General features: G+C 37.8%; 1 protein-coding gene across 1 annotated transcript in view; it reads left to right on the forward strand.

Annotated features, from left to right (window-relative positions):
- Gmds (GDP-mannose 4,6-dehydratase) overlaps nucleotides 1–26145 on the forward strand; it is a 531248-nt gene that overhangs the window by 205797 nt on the left and 299306 nt on the right. The window contains exons 5-6 of the mRNA XM_021180416.3: nucleotides 13575–13767; nucleotides 14555–14659. Of these exons, the coding sequence (XP_021036075.1) occupies nucleotides 13575–13767; nucleotides 14555–14659 (298 nt within the window). The remainder of the gene's footprint in view (nucleotides 1–13574; nucleotides 13768–14554; nucleotides 14660–26145) is intronic.

The raw sequence follows: 26145 nt of genomic DNA on the forward strand, positions 1-26145 counted from the left end.
TGCTCACACAGGAAGGTCTGGCAGTGTCAGAAGCTCTGCTGGTGCTTAGCAGTTGAGGGGCACAGAAGAGACTTTAAAATTCACAGAAAAAAATAAAGTAAGTGGTTGAAAATATATAAGATAAATTCTGCATCTTTGTTAATGGCAAGCTAGAAGTTTCTTCAGTTTGTCTTTGCTAAATATGACTCTCTCCCCCCCTCTCTGTGTGTGTGTGTGTGTGTGTGTGTGTGTGAGTGTGTCTGCATGCTCGCATACCATGCACATTGTATACTTGTCAGACTGCAGTGCAACTTGCCTGGATAGTTAATATTGGAAAAGAAGAAACCAAGAGTATCTTATACTAGGGAAACAGGGTTGTAAACTCTGACTTGACCTTTGTAAACTCCCAGGGAAGGTCATTTTCTCAGTCATGAGGAATGGTCACAGATTGCTTGTGCTTTAAGATCTCAACTCATTGTAATAAATCTTGAAGGAAAACAGGGTTCTTATTAGTAAAAGAAATGTTGGAACTTGAAATTCTAGGCAATTGCTCATTTTCTAGGATCATTTTTCATGCTGTCATAAATATGCCACTGTACCAGGCAGATCACCATGAAGTCCTGGAAGAACAAAGTGATTCCATTTAGAATGTGGAAATGTGCCCATTTCTCAAATGCCAAGAGAGCACTTGAAACCAGGTGCAAATTCTAACTTGCCTAACCTTCTTCACAGCAGGTTTCAAGACTGCTAAGTTTCTGCTGCCTTTCTCAAAAACCCCAAGTTGGGTGGCCTGTCTCTCTTTGAGGACCAATCACGCTTTCTCTCTGTGTTCCCTCCTCAACAAACTTGTAAGTTTTGGGTTGTGTACCTGCTGCACAGGAAGCTATGGGTCAGAGAGGACAGGAGTCTTTGACATCTTTTCTTGTCGCAAGGCTACTGGGTCTATTTTGTAGAGTCATGTACCTTGTTGACCATACATTTTGTTTCTAATAATTGTTTTGATTCCTTGAGAAATGTGTTCTCCCCTGCCCCATTTTGTCCTGTTTTAAAGCATTTTTTTTTCCTAGTCAGTCATGGAGCATTTCTTCACCTGGAAGGCCGAGGTTGGCAGATCTCCGTGAGATTTAGACCAGCTGATCTACATAGCAAGTCTAACTTTAAAGTCATTTACCAGACTACTGTCTTATTTTTTATCTCTTCTAGATCAATTGTTAATTATAGATCTTCCTAATAATGGTTCTTTACATTGATACTCACTTTTTAAGACTAGTGTGCTGGGAACAAGAATGAAGTTTTGGTTTAGAATGTCATCAGCAAAAAGAAAAGAAAATCAAATTATGAGTCTGCATCCAACAGCATCCCTACCTCCATTTCATTCCACCTATATTGTCACTGGCTCTGAAGATTTTAATGCTGAACTTAGCCTCTAGGAAAGTCTGGGCCAACACCCACTTTGTCCAAGACTGCCTGGGCAGTATCACTAGACTCCCTTTTCACCAATAAGTAAATAAATCAAAGCACTCGCAGCTACTCTTCCTTTGTGCAATGGAAGGAAGGTCTGCTTCAGCCCTGATGGCAGCATCACTCCTGGCACTTTGAGCCTTGATATTCTGCTACCTGCCTTGTCTAACCACTGTCCAGATTCCGGCATGTTTATAGCTTTATATTTCCCTAGCTTCTGCTATTTGTGGGCAGGCCTACACACCCATTTCCTTTAACTTTCTCCATTTAAATGTCATCACTGCTGTGCTTATAATGGTAGTGTTGGGGAGTTATGGCCATATATTTCTTGTGTTGACTTCAGTTTCTTAAAATGAGGTGTTTGAACTTTATATGGAAGCCCTGAGGGACCCAGACATTTTTTAGAAAAGTGGGATTCAGTGAGATTTTAGAATTTAGAATCCCGTTTCAAGTATTAGGGGTGATGGATTATTGAAAGGCCAAGCAGATGTCAGACAACTTTCTGCTATTGGGAAAGTGGGCAGTGAGTTATAAACAATGTGGAATGGGTGAATGGGTGCAGGATATTAATGTCTTAGGAGCAGCTACAGAAGCCTGAGCAATCTGTGGTGATGACTGAAGATACTCTCTAGACCCTCAGGGTAGGGGTCTTGCTCTTTTTGCTTCAGTTACTGGTCATTTTGCATATCAAAGGTTAATTGACTGTATCTCTCACAATCCTCAAATAAACATTGGCTAGAAACTTTCCTGGTATTTTCAATGGTATAGAAAAATTAGGGCTGGAGAAGACTTTACTAATTTGGAAAAGGGAAATTGGGGCTTAATAAGAATGACTATCTGTCAGGTAAGCCTTGGATTCAAGATTACGAAAATGAGAAGCAGAGCCCTAAAAGTTTAGTTACCAGAGATAAGCAACTTTTTAATTTTCTTTTCATTTTACATTCATCAGCCACACACACAAGCATCTTTTCCTATACTCAAAGTAGTTACTGCACAGCCAATGAGTTTTTTGCTCATAAGAAGTTCCAGTTACTAATGCTTTGTAGGACATTTTGTTGTTTTGTTTTCCATTGTCTTGTGAAACTTTAACTTAGTGACTATTTTCCTTTCTTCCTTTGCAATTATTTTTTCTTCTATTCCCTATTTGCCTACTATAATGTAAGTATAAAAAGCATTCTCTTCTACCCTCTTATCCCCAGGAGTCTGTTTGTATCACATCAGCTTGCAGATGTGAAGACTGTAGATATTGGCCAACCTTTGAGTTATAATCACAAACAATATGCAAAAGAATGTAAGACTTGTCTTGTTCAGTTTGACCTGTTCTCCCATTAAATTTAAAGTCTGGGTTACTTATCAGTTCCCGTGTAGGGGCACAACAAAAAACAGAACAATTCAATTATAACATGGGGCTCAGTTTTCTAGTGATCACATAGGTCTATAATCTCAACATTTGGGAGCCTGAGGCAGATGGAGTTTCCTAGCCTCCTTAAAGACAGCCTAGACTATATATATAATAAACAGCAAGAGCACGAACATATATATATATATATATATATATATATATATATATATATATATATATATAATTTACCTTTTTTCCATCTTGGAACTGTAGAAAATTCCCTTCTTGTATCACTTTGTTGTTATAAAAAGATAGGATTTAATAAGCATTTATACAAAAGCATTAATAATCATATTATTAATAGTGTTTTTCTCTTCATGCTCAATTACCTTCTTGTGTGTTTACGTCATGTTTGTCACATCACTGTTGTGGAGACAATTCTTCATTAGAACTCAAAGCAAAACTCAGAAAGATAGAAGAGCAGAGGGAGCTGTATTTTCTGAATTACACTGTTGTTATGTAATCTTTCACCTAAGAAATTTTGCAGGCTGCATCTACAAACTAGGCATTGGGGTTGGTACCAGCAGATGAACACTATAGGAGACAACAACTTTGCCTATAACACGTATGTCTTTTTTTATATTCAACTGCTTTCAAATCAGAGTATCATTCAGCTAACTCACACTATCTTATTAATTCAGTATTTAATTAAACTGATTGTCTGCCATTGGTGTAGACATCAGGACCCAGTGAGTTGATATAGGAGCTTTATACTATTTTTTATTTTACAAAATTGTATTATACTCACTTCCTGCATCAGATTTCATAAATCATATGAGAGTAGCCATCTGTTTTCTTGAACATTTTCCTTCTGTCCTGATTACTCTTGGATCTCCAGATGACTTTCAAAGTGCAGCCTGCAAAGGGATCCTGTTTTCTCTTCTCTGTACACTGGTCCTCTTGGCAAGCCTCCTTGTCTCCTTGCCCTTTCAGTGTCAAATCAAAGCTTTGTGTCTTCAGAAAATATGTTATTTAGAATTCCCAGGTGAATTAAAAGAATGAACAAAGAAAAAAAAAAAAAGAAGAACATGACTGCTCCTGGATATGGTAGAGGAGAAAGTTTATTGTAGATAAAAGGGAGACAATAGTCAGAGCCAGAGACATCTGGGAGAATCCAGAGTGAGTGTGTCCCAGAGCTTGGCCATGTGAGGTGAGGAGAGATAGGGAGAGGTGATGGCAGGACAACCAGGAGACCAAGAGGCCAGAAGGGCAAGGGGTAAACCAAAAGTCGGGGTAACCAAGATGGATGGATTATATGGAGAAGGGTAGCTGAGGGAAGGGCAGCTCAGAACCTGGGTTGGAAAAGTTTAGGGTAGGTGGAAGGGTATGCCTTCCAGAAGGAGCAATAATACACTTAGATTTTTGTGGTTGGAATTCATGGTAGTGTTGAGAGTTTATGAGTATAAGTTGTTGTGCCAGTGGATGATGGTGGAGGTACAATCTACAGCTTGCTTTCTTTAAGGACCTTGTAAAATACTAAAACTCAATTTTCCCACTCAAGAGACAACAAGGTTCCTTCCTATAGACTCTAGAAATATGGTGAGGCACAGTTTTATTTTTACAATGTTTATTATGGTACAAAGTGAAAAATAGGAAAATGACTGTTATCATTAAACATGTTAATAGTTCATTTTTAAAAATCAAGGTAAGGATGCAGTCATGTCATGTGCTATGACATGGTATAGAACAAGCCCAGCACTGGACTTAGTCCCCACTGGAGCTTCAAAGCAAGTCATGCCATGGGTGATACTCACGACACTTGTAGCAATGGTCCCGTCACCTTCAGTGGCTCTCAGGAAGCACTCAAGCTATTGAGAAGTGTGGCATGCATTTTCAGTAGAAGGAAATTCTCAAGTTTTATATAGGACTTAGTGAAAATGAAAAAAAAAATCTTTCTATGTAGTTCTGGCCAGCATCAAGCTCTTGCCCCTCCTGCCATAGCCAACTGAGTATTGTGATTACAGGTATGTACTGCCACACCTGTCACACAAAATAGTGTTTTAGTGTAGTATTTGTTTTACATTAATTTAATTACAACAAATGATTTGAAGCCTAGTTATGTTTTGCTTGCAGAAGTAATTCAGGACAGATTTTAAGATTATTGGAGAGTAAAAGGTAGTATATACATATGAAACAAGCATTTACATTGACATAGGAAAGGACATATAATATTTTAGAAATGGAGACTACCAAACATCAGCCCATGGGTCCACTGATATTCCTTATGTTAGTAATAAGAGCCAACAGATTTGGAAAGTGGTCACAATGAGGTTGGCGTCCAGAGCAGGTGAACCCTCATAGAATGGACAAACTTTCCAGTGTAATAAAAGTACAGCCCCCTATGACCTTTGACTCTTGGTTCTACTTGTTAATGTGTTTATTAGCAAAAGTGTAAATTCATGAGAACAACATAGTTTATTGAACAGATAAGTTAATGTCTGCCGCAGGCAAAGCATCGGTTGAATGACAAACAGACGCACACAGGAGAGGTGGTGTGGAATCTGAATGTAATGTCAAATTGAGCATCAGACTTTTTATATAGAAGACAATAAGGAAGTTGGGTGACATACCCGCAAGGTACAAATGAGGTAACCAGATGCTTAATGACTCTTACACAGAACAGAGGAATGGAAACGCAAAGACTGGCAGGAACTGGGCAATAAAATAACTGAGACAAAGTCAGCCCTATCTAAGGTCAGCTATAGTCTTAGAAGCCAGGTGTGAGAACCTTTCACTCCTAGGTCAAGGGCTTTCACACCCAAGTCATGGTTCTAACTAGGGAGTTCCGTTCTAGCTAACCATCTCATGAATAATGCAATACTCTAAAACCACAGCCTGATCTACTTCCTAAACCATTGTAAATTCCTGTATATGGGAGCGACTTGGCTTTTATTGATAGTGTAATACCAAAGGCTATTCTGAATGTCACTGTCTAGCTCAAGGACGTTCTAGGACTGTTGGAACACTGGCGGAAGGCTTTAGCTATGTCAGAATTTAATCTTAAAAGGCATTTATAATAGAGCACGTGGATCCATCCACTAGACTATCGCGGGAATGGAAAATTAATGTATGGGTTAGAGGGAACGCCAGACTCCAGGAGGAGAACTTCCTTGAAGCTCTTTGCCTCATGAGTGACTTTCAAGCCTTTTGGCTTAAGCTGACTCGACCAGAGTGCATGGCAAATGTCTCATTTACTAAGCACTGCACAATGTGGTGAATGGGACAGGTAGGCATAGGCATTGTAGGATACTGTCTCATACAGTTTTTGGAGCATCATGCACTGGAGGGGTTTTTGCCTTGTCTTGTATAATCCCCATGAAAACCCTTAATTGATGGACATCTTAATCCGCCTTTGTGTTTATAAAGGTTAACAAAGATTTCACTACTTTTTAACTGGTTGATTAACATATGAATGTGTTTCCAGCCTGTAAGTATAAATGTTTTAAAACAAAACTGAATATAGAAAATACATAAAGTTGTGTATGGATGCAGGCCTTGAGCTGGATGCTGGGAAAAGTCTGATGTAGGTTCACAGCACGACACAATAAGTTAGCCATGCTCAACTAATTCTGTCTTATGCTCAGCCACAGCCATGACTATCCCCACAGAGGCCCTTCTTAAGCTGCAGACACATAAAAAAAGTGTTCCAGAATAGCATGTACTTTTACATATGTAAACCAAGGACTCCTTGCTCCTGAGACGTAGCCACTGCTGAAACATACGTGGCCAGCGTGCTTGTCCTCCTACTCATTCTGTTTCCATCCCCCACCCCACACAGCATTGTTACCTCTAGAACAGCTTGTACCTCATATCCATTTCCTCATGTGCCTGTCTTTTCCAGGAGTTTTTCTTTGAATTTTTTTCAAGTCTTAGAGTGCATGGTTACACTTTGTAAGCCTCTCTCTCACCTCTGAGTCCTGCAGCATCCTTTTCCTGCCTTTTACTCATCTACATGCATGAAAGAACAAGCAGACACAGGAGGCAGGGTTCTGTTTTCCCACTCTGCATTTCTACAGCCAGACCTTATTCCCCACAGTCAGACCCATACCTGCTTGATTCTACCAGCCCTGGCAAAGATTATATGTGGCCCCAGCTATTAAGTAAAGGCTAGCTAGCCCTAATGACTCCTGCTAACTAGGAACTTCTAATTCAAGTTGGAAAGCAGTGTTTTATTGTTGCTGTCATTGATTCATAACTTGCTCTGGCAGAGGGACTGTAAACAGTGTACACTGTGACTGACTACTTGTGTGGTCTGAGGCATTTTCCACACAAGGCATTAGGAGAGTCTCTTGCAACTTTTGTTAGAGATAGCAGTTTTCTTATCTTTTGGCCTTGTTTTACTAAATTTAGTTCTTTCACAGAGAAATCACTTTCACTGAGAAGATGTGGAATCAGGAAATTTCAAGTAGTTCACTGAGATGTGTGTGTCCATATGTGCACTGTGGTATCCTCAGACGCTCTCCGCCTTATGTTTGATGGGAAGTTTCTCCATGATCCTGGAGCTCACTGATTCTGCTGGACTGCTGGCCAGCAGACCTGAAGAATCCCCTCTCTATACCTCTCTAGTGCCAGTATCACAGGACCACAGGACAAGCCGACTGCACCCAGAATGTTTATATGGGTGCTGGAGCTAGAACTCAGGTTTTTATGCTTGCACAGCAAACACCTTACCCATGGAGCCACTTCCCCATTGAGACTTTGAAAATGGAATTTGCTCCACATGTGGTTTGTTGTTGTTATGGTATATGATGGTTACATTTAGGGTCAAGTACTAAACTTAAGGCTTAAAAACTTCTTATTCATCCTAGTGAGTTTTCTTAGCACCCTTTATGTGACAAATACTCTTCTGTGTAGTAAGAACAAGACAAAGAAAAAGCAGCAGAGCTTCAAGGATGCTTGCAGGCTAGTTTGCTGAAGGAGGTCAAGGTTCCAGTGTAGTGATGCCCCCGAGGCAGAGTGCCCTGGGGTTGGTGGGGTGAATCTAGCTCTTCCAGGTGACCAGACGGAGAAAGGGATCTGGGAAGGCAAGAAAAGAGGACTGAGCAGAGAGCATAGATCATACTGACCCTGAAATACCTCTAGGTAAGTCAGAGGGAATCGTGCAAGGAAGCCATGGCTTATAAGGGCCTGAGGAGGCAAACAACACATGTGTCCATCTACAGTGCCAGATGCTATCTTTTGATTGAGGGACTTGAAAGAAGTTAGTCCTTGTTCATCATTTTTTTTTTTTACATCGTTCTTTCTTGCTTCCATTGAAACTTCTTCATATTGAACTTGCTTGATTTTCTTTTCTACTAGTTTTTGTGGCTTTATTTTTATATTTGTAAATTTGATATTTAATGTCATTAATTTACATACTCTCTTCAATACTAGGTACATATATGAGCTATTGTAGATAAGACACAAGTCTATCACAATGGAGCTTACATGTAAACATCTAGGTAATAAAAAAGCTAACAGATAAAAGATTTCAAGGAAGAAGAAATGATAAAGTGGATAAATATAGAAGGCATTAGTGTGACTTCCTTTAGGGAAGTTGCTCATTCTATAGGTTGCAACCCCCTTTTGGTGGTCATATATCACATACCCCAAATATAAGATATCTACATTATGATTCATAACAGTAGCAAAATTACAGTTATGAGTTAGCCATGAAATAATTTTCTTGTTGGGGGTTACCTCCATGAGGAACTGTATTCAAGTGTTGCAGCATTAGGATTTGAAAACTACTGTTTCAGAGGTACAAGAGTCCCCAATATTAGTGACAGGAAGGGGTGCAGTAAAGTGGGTGCCTCCATTCGTTGTAGCGATGGCAGAGGAAAGACTTTAAGAACAGACTAATCTTAGGGTTAGAGCAGTGGCCACAAAGGGCAACTGAGGAGAGAAGGGAGGGTAGAGGAGTGTCTGAGGCGAGTATGGAGAATCATCTAAAGTACTTGAGAACCAGTCTGTCAGTTTCCATCAAGGGATCATTGCGGGATAGGGTGAAGTTGTCAGAAGGCTTGTATCCCTGAGCTATGAAGGGAAGGAACAGATGGGTTAGTCCTAAGCTTTGTTTTACATAGATGCTGTTTATGTAGATGGAGGGATAAAGAGAAGGAGAGCTTTGTGAAGAATGTCTTGAATGGAGTTTAAATAAGGTAGTATTTGGCAGAAAAAAGCAAAGGAATTTGGGGACTTTCGAGTCATGTGTATAGTGATATGGAGACAGTAACTTGGCTTAGTCACATGCCTAGGATGTGGGGTAGAAGGAAAAATCCCACTCCTCTGCACATATGCATGCTAAGCTTGAAACTTGAATGTTCTAGGCCTGATAGAACAGCATCTCAGACTGATATGGTTGCTACCAGTAGAGCATGAAGAGATCTGGAGGAGCATGAGATCCAGAAGCAGGTGTTCTGGAGAGAGAGTTAGGACAGCTTTGGTAGACTCAGGATTTTCCCCAAGTATTTTCTTTCCAAAATTTAGAAGTAATATATTTACTTTAGAGTGAAGCTGAGCTTAAATTTTGATTGATAGGATTGAGCCCACATTCTGTGTCCCAAGCACAGGCAGCTCCCAGGCAGCCCTAGAGTCTCCAGTGGAATCTGTTTGCTGCACTGGAGTGTGCTGTAGGTGAAGCAGATTATGTGCACTTCTGACTGATAGTATGTTTTGGGGACTATGATCATTGGGACTTCCCATGGCTATTAAATGTAACTATAGTTTTAATTCAGATGTCAGAAAGCTATTTCTATAGTGGACCAGATAATACTTTCAGCTTTGTGAGGATTACATTCTTTAAAACAAATTCACTCAGCCCAGTGATTGTAGCATGAAAACAACTGTGGAAAACATGTAAGAAAGTGAATGTGGCTGTGTCCTATAAAACTGTATTCCATAGTGGGAAGCTGGCCAGGTTTGGCCCATGGACTGTAACTCTCCAGACCTCTGGTGTTTGCAAATCATACTTTTAACTTTTGAAAGTTGAAGCTATAAAGTACTGTTTTGACTGGTGTAGACATTTAATTTATTACTTTATGCTAAAAAGTACTTTTTAAATAATTATTTTTTTCTAAAACAATCTTATTCTATAAAATTTTGACTATCAAACATGCATTCTTTTTCATGGAGTTATATAACAATGGTGAAAAACTGTTTTTAAATTGCTGACAGGCAACCATCCTCCCCATCATCCCCTGCTGTCTCTGCTACTGTCAGCCTAACTGTGGTTGGTACTTTTCCATGGTCTGTCCTCTGAATGGAGGCCCATTGCTTATGTCAAGTAAAGCAGTTTCCTTCCTGTACTCCAAAGTCTGCAGGGACACTGGGTTCACTGAAAACAGCCCATGTGCGTGCTCTCTGTTACATTTACCATGCCACTCTGTGCTTGTTTTCCCTTTCTCTTTCAGATTAACTGTGTACCTATTCTCTCTGAGTTATGTGTTCATTCACCTACTTAGAATGATGTCTGCCCCACACTGAGGACCTATATAGCACTGCTGTTGTTTTAATAGAGTTGTTTACACCTCTGTCATGAGGCTTTTTCCGTGTATGTTCCTATCAACATAGAACTGAGGCTTTTCTGAAGAACAAAACCTTCTGTGTCCAGACCAGTCAGCTGATATATAATAGCCTTTTAAAATATGGGACTGAGACAATTGGATCTTCATCTGCAAATAATGAATTTTGACCCCGAATTATATACAAAATTAATTAAAATGATCATGGAAATAAATGAAAAGGACTAGTTTACAAACATGGAACACAGCACTTCCAGCTTCCCATTATGGAATCAATTTTGATAAGACACAGCCACATTCCCTGCTTACATGTCCAATGTTGTTCTCATGCCACAGTCACAGGACTAAATGAAGATAAGTATACATTCATTTTCTTAGTTTCTGCAAATTATTCCTAGCTATAACACAAAGCGTATATAACAAAGTAAACAGATACATTAGACATTTTTGCTCATAAGCTACTGTTTAAAATTATGAGAGGATAGTCCTCCTGATATGAAGAGATTTCAAGTTATGTATCTAGCAGAGGACTTACATCAGAATGTAGAGGAGGCCAGGTCAGCTCAGTGAGGAACTGAGGAAGAGCCCAGCTTAAAAAGGTGGTGGGTGAGTGGGAGAAGCACCCCCCTAGAGGCAGAGAGGGATGGGGTGAAGAACTTGGGAATGAGGGACTGGGAAGGGGACAACTTATGTAAATAATTATAAAATAATAAAGAACAGAGCAAATAAAAATGGGCAAAGAATTTAATATACGATGGTATTATGTGCATGAGAATATCCTCAATGTCCCAAAAAAATACACATCCAGACAGCAGTGAGAGAGCACTTTAAACCATAAGCATGACTATAACCAAAGACTGCAAGAATTGTTGGTTAGAATAAGGAGAGATCAGAACCCTTACCTATATGAGATTGTGAACGAGCAAGGCAACTTTGGAAAAATAGATCAGCCATTCTATGTAACATGAAACATGGTGTTAACCACATGCCCCAGCACCCATATACCTTGAAAACTATCTAAGAGCGATGACAACAGTAAGAGAAGGAAGCTAGTTTAGAAGCCCATATACTATGTGATTTCATTCTTAAGAAATGTTTACAGTAGGTAAATGTATAAAGGAAAAACATGACTAATCAGTGGCTGTGCAGGTGCAAGTGGGAGCTGGGGGCTGGGGAATAACTGCTGATAGCTGCAGTGTTTTGGGAGTGATAAAAATGTTCTGAAGTAAGATGGTAATGACGATTGCATAATGCTGTGAATTATGAAAACCATTAAATTGTAAACTTTAAACTGGCAAGTTTTATAGTATCTCTATAAACTATTTTATAGCTCATTTTATGTATCTCTATAAAGTATTATTTAAAAAGGATAAAATAGACTGGGCATGTTGGTGCATACTTATAACTTGGAGGCAGGGGCAGGTGGATTTCGGTGAATTTAGGGCTAGCCTGATCTACCTATAGTAATCCGGGTCAGCCAAGGCTGTTATGGAGACACCATCACAATAAAATAGAGTAAAACACTGGGAAATGACTTAGTTTGTAAGAGTACCTGCTGTGCAAGCAAGAGGATCTGCATTCAAATCTTCTGCACCTGCACAAAAGCTTGGTATGGCTGTAATGGGGAATAAGGATCAGCAGATTTGGAGAACTTGCTAGCCAGTTAGCCTAGCTTAAAATGTGAGTTTCAAGTGTACTCATCTCAGAAATAAGATGGATAACCTAGAGGAAGACAAATAGCATCCTACTTAGTCCTCTGCATGGTGTCTATACCCATACATGTGTTTATACAAAACACACACACAAACACACACACACACACACAGAGGAATAAAATGACCTCAAATTTACTTTTATGGCTTTTTACAAGATTGTGATGGAAATATACAAATTTTCTTTTTAATTTCATAGATAGCTCCTAATCTCTACATATGGCTGCAGATGATATAGTAGGTGGAGTCTTTTATGTGCAGTTGACCAACTTCTGACAGTGCTATCTACACATGGATAGAGCCATGACTTCTGTCCAGGGGATACTGAGTGGCCAGGAAATAATGAAAACCAATGGCCTTACCTTATTAAGAGGTTTTCCCACATGAAGATTGAGATAGTTCATACTAAAATAGATTTACCAGTTGTAAAGTTTTCAGCCTCATTGTTTTAAGATATTTAAAATAAGGTTCATTTACTTATCATGTGTAGAAGTTATTTAAGAAATAAGCCTAAAAATCATATGGTTCTGGGTAGTTTTTTTTGTCAACTTGACACAAACTACAGTTATCTGAGAAAAAGACCCTAAATTGAGAATATGCCTCAGCCAGATTGGTTATAGACAAGTCTGTAGTGCCATTTACTTGATTAATGATTAATGTAGGTGAGCCTAGCCCACTGTGGCCAGTACCAACCCTGGTCTATTGAACCTTGCTTCAATAGAAAGCAGGCTAAATAAGCCATGATTTGTAAACAGCTCTTCTCTGTGCCTTTGAGCTCTAGCCTCACTTCCCACTATGATGGACTGTGATTGGGGTGTATGCAGCAAATAAACTTGTCTTCCCAGATTGCTTTCAGTTATGGTCTGTATCACAGAAATAGACACCTACCCAAGAACATGCTTGTTTCTTTTAAAAGAAAATCATTTTGCAAAACTGGAATATGTTGAATTACATCTTAGTAATGTCATAGAAATCAGTTTATATACACATTAGCATTTTGCTGCATTCACTGTGCCATTTAATAAACTTACATTCTTTATAGATACTACAGTTATTGCTGCCCCTTTTAAAAAAAGTAAAACTGTCCTTTTAAAAGTTAACTGTTGTATATAGTCCATGTTCTTTGTCTTCAGTAAACAGGCATCTCTTGAGTTCATATAAACCATGTATTTTTCTAGACCTCCAAAAGTTTGGTTCAAAGTGAATTTTTAATTACTACCTTCTAAAGAACAAAGCATTGCCCCATCATGCAAAGCTTCCCAAGGATGCAGCTAGAATAAGGAGGAAATGCAGAGTGTTAAAGTGTTGTTAAAAGTGCTGAATGGATACTGATGTAGTCTTCTGATATTACACGTTAGAAGTAGACGATATCCACATTGGAAATTCTGTTAGGAAATAACACTTGCTGTTTTCTTACCAGCATAAAGCCACAGGTCGTGAAACTGCTGGGCTGATTACCTTGCTAGCATCTCTCACCGATAGCCTTTGATGCTACTCATCTCTGCCTCCTCTTCCCAGATCTCCTTTGACTTAGCTGAGTACACCGCAGATGTTGATGGCGTTGGCACTTTGCGGCTTCTGGATGCAATTAAAACTTGTGGCCTTATAAATTCTGTGAAGTTCTACCAGGCCTCAACAAGTGAACTTTATGGAAAAGTGCAGGAAATACCCCAGAAGGAGACCACACCTTTCTATCCGAGGTCACCCTATGGTAAGGACACATGTGCCCAGCTGTCTCTAATGTTCTCTGTAGGTGTGGGTATGTTTTTGCTGTCGTTCCTCACATGGGTCATAGCTGAAGTCTTTTGAGTCTGAGATTGACACTGAGACTAAAGTGATAAACAACGTATGGGTTATTATCATTGACTCCAGGTAAAATTACCACCTCACTCACCAGCCCTGGTCCTCCAACCTTTCTACATAGATCACTTTACATGGAAATTTAGCCCAAATATGACTTATTTCCTTAGCTGTTTAGAGATTATGCTGAAGCAATGAGATGTTTTATTTGTTTGTTTTGTAATTTTCCCCATGAAAATTTCTCTGAGCTCAAACCTAGCAGGAAAAAACAGACTTGTACATAATAACATTTTTAAACAGTTTGAATGTTAAGATAGCAAATATTTTCTTTCTCATCTAAAAGTGTGTGTGTGTGAGTGAGTTTGTGTGTGTGTGTGTATGTGTGTGTGTGTGTGTGTGTGTGTGAGAGAGAGAGAGAGAGAGAGAGAAATGAGAAATTTGAACTTGATAGATTTTACATAGTATAGTTGAATAAGTAAGATGGCAAAAGAATTAATTACGAATGTTACAAAGCAGGTAATTATATTTCTTAATAAGCATGATTAATTAGCACACAATGTTTGGTTTTTGCCTTGTGATTTGCTATTTTGATGGATTGATAATATTTTAATTTAAGGTGAATTATTATTATTGTTTAAGGTGAATGAAAATCGTGATCCTTTAGAGTAAACTTTATCTAAAAATCTGTATTCCAACAGGAGCAGCCAAACTCTATGCCTATTGGATCGTGGTAAATTTCCGTGAAGCTTATAATCTCTTTGCAGTGAATGGAATTCTCTTCAATCATGAGAGTCCCAGACGAGGTGAGTGAATACATTACTTCAAAGGAAATTTTTTTACTTTAGCAACAGAAAAGGTTGTATGTATATTCTGCTCGTGTTATATAGAATGAAAATATTTTACATACATTTCTAGTATAAGTGACTGTGATGAATTAAGAATGAAATCTTAATTTGTAAGAAATTTCAAATACTCATTGTGAAAATCCGGACTGTTTGCCAACTTCTCTCATGTTATTAGTTTTCAACTCAGGAGTATTGGGAAGTGTGTGTGTGCATGAAGGATAAGCTACTGATGGTCTTGTCCATTCATCACTCTTCACCCACACTCATCCAGTTGGAAAGTCAGGCTCTTCTTTTACATTCCATTAGAGAGACAGCAGAAATTATTATTTCTAGAATGTATTCGAAAATCAGTTTGAAATCATTTCTTAAGCATTATTGGGTGTGGTTTTATTTGTTTTCTAGAAAACTTCATTTTCTTGCATGGGCTTAATTATCATGGAGACTATTAGCAATATAGTCTCTTTGTTTTCAACATTAAAATTTTTATAGTTCTTTTTATTATTATTACTACTTTATTTTTACAGTCCAGTCATTACCCACCTCCCAGTCTGCCCTCCCACAGTTCTACATCCCATTCCTTCTCCCTTGTCTCCAAGAGGATGTCCCCACCTCCCCACCCCACCCTACCCCTGCCACTTTCTGGGATCTCAAGTCTCTTAAGCGTTATGCACATCTTCTTTCACTGAGACCAGACCAGGCAATCCTCTGCTGTATATGTGTTGGGGGCCTCATACCAGCTAGTATATGCTGCCTGGTTGGTGGCTAAGTGTCTGAGAGATCTCAGGGGTCTGGTTCAACATTAAATTTTATGTAAGAAAATGTATTCTCCCACTGATATTTCTGATTTAGTGAAATATGGGAAATGTTAACCAAGCCAAATGGGTTATGCTGAGAATGGAACCCACAATATCATTCATTAAAGTAAAAATTATCTGTATAATTTAAATCAAAGGCATATTATTAAATTCCATGGCCATTTAGTCTTAGAGTGTGAGAATTACCCAATATTAAAACTTGTGTCTTGCCCAATAACTAATAGTATGTCTAACTATTTCAGTGAAAATTTATGTAACTATATACTTATCTAATTAAGTCAACAAGTCATACAGAAAGATTAAAGTGACTGATTTATAAAGGTGTCTTAAGCATCACATGTTTTGATTTTGTAATTGCTTAAGTTAACAATTCCCATGATGGTTCATAATGGTTGTGAAGGCAAGGACGCCAATCTGTCTTCTCTGATCTCTCTCTCTCTCTCTCTCTCTCTCTCTGTGTGTGTGTGTGTGTGTGTGTGTGTGTGTGTGTGTGTGTGTGTCCCTCTCTCTGTCTTCTCCCACTCCCCTCTCTTGGTCCCCCCCCCCCCCGCTTTAATTAGTTTTGTGGTTCTGGGTATTGTTGGTAAGGGAAAATGCCACGAAAGATGGGCTTTCTTTTTCCCTTCTTGCAGCATCTGGAATGTGTGGAGTGTTGGAGTGTGGGGGCATTAGGAATCTGCTCAGTAATGATAATGCTTTCTCTTTTCTCACATACATGCTTGTATGTATTATTGGGTTTCTATACTTTTTTCTTTCACGTGACCTATTTCTCATTCCCCCACAAAAAAGATAAATGTTACTTTCCATTAGACAAGTTAGAAGAGGTAAAAGCATTCTTAGGTTGTACAATGAAAAGATAATTTAAATATAATGTCTCTGCCAGTCCTTTATTTATACTTGTAAATGAATCCTTTCTCATTAATATTATTTTCTAAATTTTAAAAGGTAACACTTACAAATTTCAAGGAAAGTTTTAAATGATGTTAGAGAAAAAGAAAATATTGTTTCCCTCATTCATACTAAGTTTCCCATCACAGTGTAACTATTATCATGCCCAGCAATGCCCTTCATGAACTGGATGTTCACTTAACATTTGTAAGAAATGATCTTAGACCATCAACATAGCTTGATCTCCAGAATCCATAGTAGACGGGGAGAACTAAGTGTAAAAGTTGTCTTCTATGACTTCGGTAGTGTACTTACACATATGCATACGTATACACAGACACAGATACACTCACGGATAGAGACACAGACAGACAGACACAAACACACACATATACACACATGGATATACACTCAGACACACTGACTAAAATATAAATTACCACATTGAGATTATTAAGTGAAATAAAACTTCATCTTGGGATTTTTAGCCATTTTATTGTTTTATAATATGTGTGTGTGTGTATGTGTGTGTGTGTGTGTGTGTGTGTATACACATACATAGAATTCAGGGATGTTCCATTTTTTTAAACTTCATTTATATTACCAAATAAAACATAGGTAGAAATATGAAACGTATTAATACTAGCTTTGATAAATGTCTAAAATTTAATATATACAGCATTTTAAAACTTGAAAACTAAAATATATGAAAGTAATTTTTTAAGATTAAGCATTGTTTTCTGAGGAGACATTTGTAGAGACTGAGACTCTTAGGAGGACAACACTATGATTTTATGTCTCTAACGTCTGAAGACATGCCATTGTGCTAATAGGTATTTGGTAAATATTTTTAAATAAAGAATGAGTATCCCCATTTCAATAAAAGTTTAATGACTTAAATTTAGGATGTCAGAATTAGAAAACAGTAAAAATTTATAGGAGAGTTTTTAATGAATATTGTTTTATTGGTTCTATATATATATGTATAATAAAAACTACCAAACTATTTGTAGTACTGATTCACTCTGATTGACATACCTTAATGAGCATTATATACATTTTAAACTTTTAATACATGTAAGAAAAGCTTAGGATGGCAGTGAATGTGATGTCATCTTAGTGTTGCACCGATTCCCACAGGGAACAAGCTCGTTTACTGGATGGAGCTCGGGAAACATCAGTCTAATCCAAGGCACGGCAAAAAGCATAGTTAGCAGATCTCAGACTGGTGTATTTTGGGGGAGAAATAAACTTTCTTCTACTGAAAGTAGCTATCAGTCTTTTGAGTGCATAAATATATATTATTTTATGGTAATTTATGTCTAGAAAAGGTGTGGGAGTACTATTTTTTAATATAAAAGTTTTCTAGACCAGACTTTGGCATAGTGGGTTTCTCCCAAGTAGCAAATTGATCTAGGAAATAGTGTACACTAGTCAGTAATGTAGGGTAGCCCTGCTGTGCTGGAGAGGTCATTCCTGGTTGGAACTCTGAGTCCTCTCCTGCTGTACAAAGAAGCCTCATGCACGAAAGGAAAGATGATCATCGTTAGTGTAAGGCACCAAGTTTGTAGCTGACCAAAGACCTGCTCACAACAGCCCCTACTCCTAGGTTTTCTTACTGTCCCATTCTATGTCACTATAGATGTTTACTTCATTCCAAGTTCCTTTTTCTTCCGTTTTGAGGACTTTATTTAAAAAGACATTCGTTCCATTAAAACTTTATTTTGTATATTTATATAAAAAACACAAAGATATAAAAGATATATAAAATAATATATAATAAAATATATATAAATTATATTTGTATATGTGTGTATATGTATATGTGTGCATATGTATACATATATGTACATATATATGTGTGTGTATATATTTATGGAATCACTGTTGATTGTATAAGATAAGTAATTGGAAATAATTGCTAGGAAACAACCCAGTGATTCAGCATCTCTTTCCATTAGGAGAAAGTGTGTTTATGTTGTTCATATAAAATGTGGGACTTTAGCAGCCAGCACCTACTACAAGTTAGTGAGAAATGGGCATGATCGTAGCACTGTAGGTACATAGGCATGAAAATGTATTAGCATGTTCTGTGAGTTATTATTACTACTTGTTATATACTAATATAACTATTAATGGGGTATTTTATTAATATGTATCCAATTTTTAAAATAAATCAACTATTTTAATTTAATAAGTAAACGCTTTAACCTTTATTGCGTGAATGAGTTGTACAAATGTGCTCATATATTTGAAAAACTTTATCCTCTCACATACTTGAAATCATGTATCTGGCTTTTGCTTACAGTGGAAATAGCCATCTACATGTTTTATAATTATTTAATGCAGAACACTCTCTGTCATGGGTGTGGTTGGCATGATATCATTTTTCTAGATATGCAGATTTACTTATTCATTAGGAGAAAAAATTATGTTTATTACCTAAGGTATCTAATTTCTATAAAAATTGATATATACATTTTGCCTTCATTTTTAGGTTTCTTTGAAAAGTTAAATTAGTAAAACTGTGGTGTCATGAGGATATTAATGATATTGGTTAAAGCATGAGAAAATATGAAAAGGTTCTTTGTTTCATTAAAGTATCTCATAAATAATTTTTTTTTCAAATGCATTGTTTACCAATAATTGACTCTACCCTCCAATCCCTATCTAGTCTCATTTTACCATATGTCCCAGAGTGATCTCAAATTCGAAATCTTCCTGCCTCAGCCTTCCAAGTGCTGCAATTACAGGCGTGTGCCACCATATTTGCAAAATTACTCATATTTGAGATTATTCCCTTAATTAGAACATTATAACAAATTCTTCTGTAAATCTATCAATAATAATATTTTTAATTTTATTGTTTATTACATTAGAAGGTAAAATAAAACTGTCACCTATGTCAGTCCACTGAATCTTATGTAAAACATCTGCAGAATACTTTGCATGGCATGATTATAGATTTGTTGATTTATACATAATATTGACAGAAATTTTTTCCAAATAAAATAAAATGTATTTATATTAACAATTAGGGAGAAAGCAAGACCAGATATATCCTATGTCCAAGTTCAAAAGGTTAAAAAAATTAAGTGATTAAGTTAAACTGGATTTCCTGACTTTGGTGATGATGCCATCATAATTAAAGGGTGAAATTAATGTGCTATTGAATGCTCTTGGTTTTGTTTTCAGTGTGAATTAGAGGCTTGGATTTCCTGCAGCTAAGGAGTGGCTGAGTCTTCAGTAAGACTGGCCAGGGTCCAATCTGGGAAAAGCATGGTTAGGCCAGGAGTATGACTAGTGAACACTTCTCACTGCCCATTATGGCTAGACTCGCCTCCCTCTCTGAAGACACCAGCTCTGTAAGATGTAAGAAGTATGTTTCAGTCCAGCTGCTTGATGGGAATGTGTTTCTCATGCTGACTCTCCTCAGTCGTTACCCTTGGGAAAGTCTGGGTGCTGTCCTGACAGCTACTTGTAGAGTAGACAGTAGACTGAGGAGGGAAGTTTGAGTAAGTGTACCTGCCTCCATGGCTGCTAGTTAGTCAATGGTGAGTAGCATATGGTGACTAACTTCATCCCCAGACGTCCTTGGCCTGAGTAAGAATTAAGTTTCACGTAGATAGCATGCCTTTTCTCCTCTCTTCCCCCTCTTTTCTTTAAGAATAGAGCACTTGGAGTTAGGGTGTAGCTCAGTGGCACAGCACTTGTCCAGCTGGCGTGCATAAGGTCTTGGGTTCTAGTTTTACAGAAACCCAAAATAGGACTCTTGCTCAGTAGGTACAATGGTGTGTCTTCTCAGAAAGTATCTGGTTTTTCATTGCCCTTCCATGTCTGTTAGACTTGTAGGGATGACAGTAACACAGTTCTTTATCTGATTGTAGGCTTTAAAGATGATAATCAATCTTGTCTTCCCTAGAATTCATTGTTTGTCCTAGAATTTCCCTAGACTGCTCAAGCCTAGTGAATGCCACCTAAGCTCATCTTACTATGTATTTCCTCACTTAGTTTTACTGAACTAGGGAATCAGTAGTTTGGTTTCCATCATCATATTTGTCTGCAAGCATTATAATAGTGGAATACTGTACCCACTAGTTGACCAATAATAATGAACTTGTTGGTTTAACACTCAGAAGGTTCTTTTGCGGAAATTTTGGTTGCTTTTTTAACATGTTTTCTTAACATATATGGGCAGATGAAAGAACTAGGAAATAGGCAACTCTCCAAAAATATTCTCAGTTTATGAGAGAGAGAAATTTACAAATAATTCAACCTGTTTTTCAACAATTAAAGAAGTAATGTTATTAAACTAACACATCTACTGATGATAAAATGATGCTGGGGGAGGGGAGCCATATGGTCATTTATGGGATCTGTATGTGTTAGAATTTTAAAAATCTGTGTGAAGGTATGTGTGCATGCATACAGGAGTATATATGTGGGATAGGATATGTGTGTGCCTGGCACATGTGTGGAAGTTATACAAAGTATAGTTGCAGTTGTTTATCCTCAAGCACTTTCCACCTTTTGTTTCAGACTTGAGTATCAATAAGCTATCAGTAAAACAAGTAAAACTAATAAAATGAATTAAGAATCATGAGGCAATGCCCAGTTTATAAAGTACTTAAGATAATTAACGGTTTGGGACTAGCCACAAATGGATGGTGTGCTGCCACTGTTTGGATTTTGAGCCATTTTTAGATGATATAGCACATTCCTCTAAATATGGGCTTCATAAGAAATCATATATATCTGTCTAAACACTGTATTCACCTTGGTGACATTGTGAAGTTCATGAACTTTTGGTTTTCAGTGGCAGTCTTGAGCATTTGTTTAGTTGGCAAATATCTGTTTTGTAAAATGTCTATTATCATAAATTAATCTTGAGAATTGTTAAGCTGACATTCCTACCCTATACAAAATTAATTGCATACGTTATAATAAATCTCAAAATAACTTCCTCTTTGTTTTTACTAAAGTGTATTAGTCATTTTTTATTTATTTTTTATTTTATTTATTTATTTATTTATTGCTTTAAAGTTCAGATTTAATGGAGCTAGGGGAGTAGAGATTGGAAGAGTGACTTTGTCCTTCAGGGAACATATGGCAGTGTTTGAAGATACTTGTCACAGCTGCCTGATATTTGCTAAATAGATAGATGCTGAAGACTCTGCTGAACATTTTATAGTATATAAGGAAACAGCAGCAAAACCACCCAACAAAATAGCAGTGGTGTTGAATGTAAAAAAACAAAACAAAACAAAACAAACAAACAAAAAAAAACCCACGTCCTACAGCCTCACTTAAAAATCTTGTTGGACGAACACCTATCCCATCTATGAAGCACTAAAGCACATGAAAGGGCTGGTCCTACAGATGCCAAGCTGCAGGATCTCCATGACATAAGACAACAACAGGATACTGAGAAGAATCCCAGTGAGGATCAAGTATTGATAGCATAACAGAAGCCAGAGAGGCCTGGAACCTGACCAGTGACTCACTGCAATGAACAGTTGCTAGTGAAGCTCTTTGGACAAAAGGATATACTGTGTGACACATTGTGGCTTCCACAGCGAGGTTTTTGTTGTTGTTTTCTTTTGGGGAAGGAGATCACAAGGGAAGAAGACAGGTATGTAAAGATAGGAAGATGAGTGGGATTGGGGTGCAGAATGTGAAATCAATAAAACTATTGTTTATATGTTTATAAAAGTAGATATTGGAGTTGGAAAGGGTGATGGATGCCTTTAATTCCAGCACTCAGAAGGCAAAGGTAGGCAGATCTCTATGAGTTCAAGGACTACTTGATCTACATAGTGAGTTCCAGACCAGGCAGAGATGCATAGCAAGAACCTGTCTCAAAAAACAAAAATAAATAAACAAAAAAGATACTTTAAAAAAATACTCTTTTCCTGCCATATCCAGGGATCCATCCCATAATCAGCTTCCAAACGCTGACACCATTGCATACACTAGCAAGATTTTGCTGAAAGGACCCAAATATAGCTGTCTCTTGTGAGACTATGCTGGGGCCTAGCAAACACAGAAGTGGATGCTCACAGTCAGCCATTGGATGGATCACAGGGCCCCCAATGGAGGAGCTAGATAAAGTACCCAAGGAGCCAAAGGGATCTGCAACCCTATAGTTGGAACAACATGATGAACTAACCAGTACCCCGGAGCTCTTGTCTCTAGCTGCATATGTATCGAAAGATGTGTGGTAATGTATCGAAAGATGGCCTAGTCGGCCATCACTGGAAAGAGAGGCCCATTGGACTTGCAAACTTTATATGCCCCAATATAGGGGAATGTCAGGGCCAAAAGAATGGGAATGGGTGGGTAGGGAAGTGGGGGGGTATGGGGGACTTTTGGGATAGCATTGGAAATGTAATTGAGGAAAATATGTAATAAAAAATATAAAAAAAAATACTCTTTTCACTATGGAGGAATCTTTTATGGCACTTTAGCAAGTATACAACTTTCTTGTTTCTCTAGCGTCATGAGACTGTTCCAGCCGTGGGCCATGGAGTCATAAATGGCAAACCCAGATCAGGAAAGCAGTTAGCAGCATTGTAATTTTAGGACTCTCCCGCAAGATTGAGCTCCCAATTTAGCTACCTTCTGATCCATCTTCAGTTGTTACCTCCAACAAGAAAAAAAAAAACCCTCTCTGCTTTTGTTCTTAAACACATTAAAACAGGTTTCAAGTAATCTTTTCCTACACAGAATTATAGCATTAAAGTGTCAGTGTTTACCTTCAAAAATTTTAGAATTCATAGACAATATTGTGCTTTAGGAGATAATACAGTGTATTAATATTGGCTAGCACCCAGTCTCCCCATATGAATAATGTGTCCATAGAATACTCCACAGAATTATGACTTACAGATTCAGGTCTACTGGTGTGGTAATATCAAGAAACAAGTAATACACAAGAAACCAGTGTCACCAGCTGCATATTTTATTTATATTTTTATCAAAGGTGCTTTGTGATTTCTTCTTAGGAAGAATATCAGAACCTTAAGTCACTAGTGGGGGAAGGGACAACAATTGCTACTTGTGAAATCAGGGATGAAGTAATCTTCTACTGGAGTTCCATGAGGCCATAATAGATTTTAACAACCGTTTGCCTGTTCACAAGTGGTTAATTGCTGGCTCCTAATCTTGTCTTTCTGGTTGGAGTACAAAGTGATATCATCTCATTTGCCATTGTCTGTGTAGACTCAGATAGACCACAGATGACATGCACCTTTGGGGATTATAGTGCTGTCTGGCCCATCTTATTCTCTGTGGATAGATGGAGTATAATTGCTCAGCCATGCAAGGCTTTTGAAATTATCCTTGTTTTACTGGAAGTGGTTCTTACCATCAAACCAACTATTCCCTCCCACTGAGTAAGATGATACTTATGAGATTGTTTAATTGAATTAAAAGTGTTTTTCTCTATAATGTTTCATAATTTTTACGTAACATTTATGTTTGAAACCAAACTGCTAACTAATGTCATGGCTCCCTGTTGCATAGCTAGGCAGTATGCTTAGGGTGGTAGCTACTTGAAAGTTCCATGTCTCTGAGAAGTTACTCATTCAGTCCTCAGACTCCTCATTTGCACATGGAAAGGATGACCATGGCTGACAGGGACATTTAAGTGTCATCTGCCTTCGAAGGACAGGTACTAAGGGAGAATATACGAAAAAGCTTAACACTGGGCCTTGTGGGTTTCAGCATGCTTTGCTTGTTTTCACCTTTTCTTTTCTTCTCTTTTCTTTTCTACTATGTTCAGCAATGACTTGCAGAGTATTAGTTTCTGTTCTGCTCTACTTTCAAGGTAAAACCCTGTTGGGATCAGCTCTGCAGTGGGACTTTAGTTACTATTGAGTAAGGGTGGGACAGTTAAGGAATGAAGGCAGCAAAATCGACAACTATGGGATTTACTGAGCTAGTATAGTCAGGAGACATAAATTCCAAAGAGATAAAATGGACGTGGTGTTGGAGAATGCTTTCATCGTGAGAAAAGTCATGTGTACAGAGATTCTGGCAAGTAAATCAAATCTATTTGAACTAGGAAAGCAGAAAACCAAACAAAACAGAATTAGAGAATAGTGGGCAGATATCAAAGCTGTCTATGAAAGCTCATTATGGAAATTCATAAATATTGTTTAGAACCATTTGTATATTCCATTAATGATGCCTGTGCAAGTCATCTGTGAAAAACATAAGGCTTTATAAGAAACAAATACGATCCAGAAAAAAAAATAACCATCCAGAAAAAAACAGCCAAAAACCATTTTGCCTTTTGGATATACCATTGAGAATCATATAGACACAGATTTGTTTGTTTTTGCAGTGTTGGTTATGGAATCCAGGGCCTCACACATGAAAATGGAAACACCACCATGGAACTGTGTCTCAGGCCCTTGGTTATGATTTAAATTACATGCTAATTTGACTTGTAAAAATTGATTGTAAGAAATTATATCATTATACACTTCCCCTCTCTTTATTTTTCAAAACTATGGCCTCTTTTTCTTCAATTGTTGTTGACTATGTGTATATATCCCTGAATATATAAATATAACCTGCTTAGTCCATATAATGTTATTTGTCCATGTTTTTAAGATTGACTGTCTGGTTTTGGACACCCTATTGGTATGTCTTCCTAGAGGATGACTTTCTTAAATGCTCAGCAATTCTTAGTTGTTTGTAGTTCTTTGTGTAGGGGTGAGGCCTTGTCGGCTTTCTTCCATGTAAGTTATCTCTGTTGGTATTGTTTTGTTCTACTCATATTTAGAGAGCCATGTTGGTGAGACTTCATAGGTGTAGCATTTGATATTTTTTGGAGACACAATCGCACAGGAAACTTCTTGTTCCTCTGGCTCATCTAATCTTTTTTGTTCTCTCTTCTTTAATAATCCCAGAGCCTTTAGTGCAAACGTTGGATTGCATATATACCAACTGGGACTGGGTCCCACAACTCTGTATTTTGATTGGTTGTCATTTTCATTATCAATCTCCATTCCTTGCAATGAGAAGTTTCCTTGTTGAGGGGTGAGCTCTAGACTTATCTGAACGTTTAAGTACAAATATATAGAATATAGTTTGATATTATTGATGTTGAGTAAAGTGGTGCTTGTCGGTTTTCCTCTACTATGTATGACTTCACTAGCCCTGGGTAGTTGGCTGGTTTTCAGTACTCGTCATAAGTTCTGTCTTATTGTAGGGTCTTTAGTTCAGTTAGAGAGCTGTTGCTTACTGTCAAGGTGTGCTTGCCACTACTTCTCCTTTAAGGTTATCTTGCCGTGCTAGTCATTATTGTGGTTCATAGTTGTCATAGCTGTGTGGGGCTATTGATTGTTTTCTTTCTTTGGAAGTGTACATAATACCTTCTGGTACTATGAATGCCTGTCCTAAGGGAGGTGGTATGTAGGTCAGTTCCAGCTCAGGTGCCTCTGGGCTCTGTGTCTGTAGTTCATGATGTCTTAAGCAACAGGGACGTCATGGGGCAACCAAGGCAGTAGCAGTAGTGGATAATGTCTGGGGGTCTCTTGGGCTTACAAACAACTCAAAAGAGGACTTCTCATGCCTGGTGCTGGTTTTTGTTATATGGTCTATTCCTCTTTTGGGGAAAGCAGTCAGCCTAAATGGAAAAACCGTATATATGTGTAGATAGTTAATATTATGATTCCTTAAGCCTTTTTCGAAGTCCTTACTATTCATTAACCCTCCTGCCTTCTTCAGTAT

Source organism: Mus caroli, unplaced genomic scaffold (genome assembly GCF_978045245.1).
Source record: "Mus caroli unplaced genomic scaffold, Mus_caroli_1 scaffold_15, whole genome shotgun sequence".
In the NCBI taxonomy this organism is placed as follows: domain Eukaryota; kingdom Metazoa; phylum Chordata; class Mammalia; order Rodentia; family Muridae; genus Mus; species Mus caroli.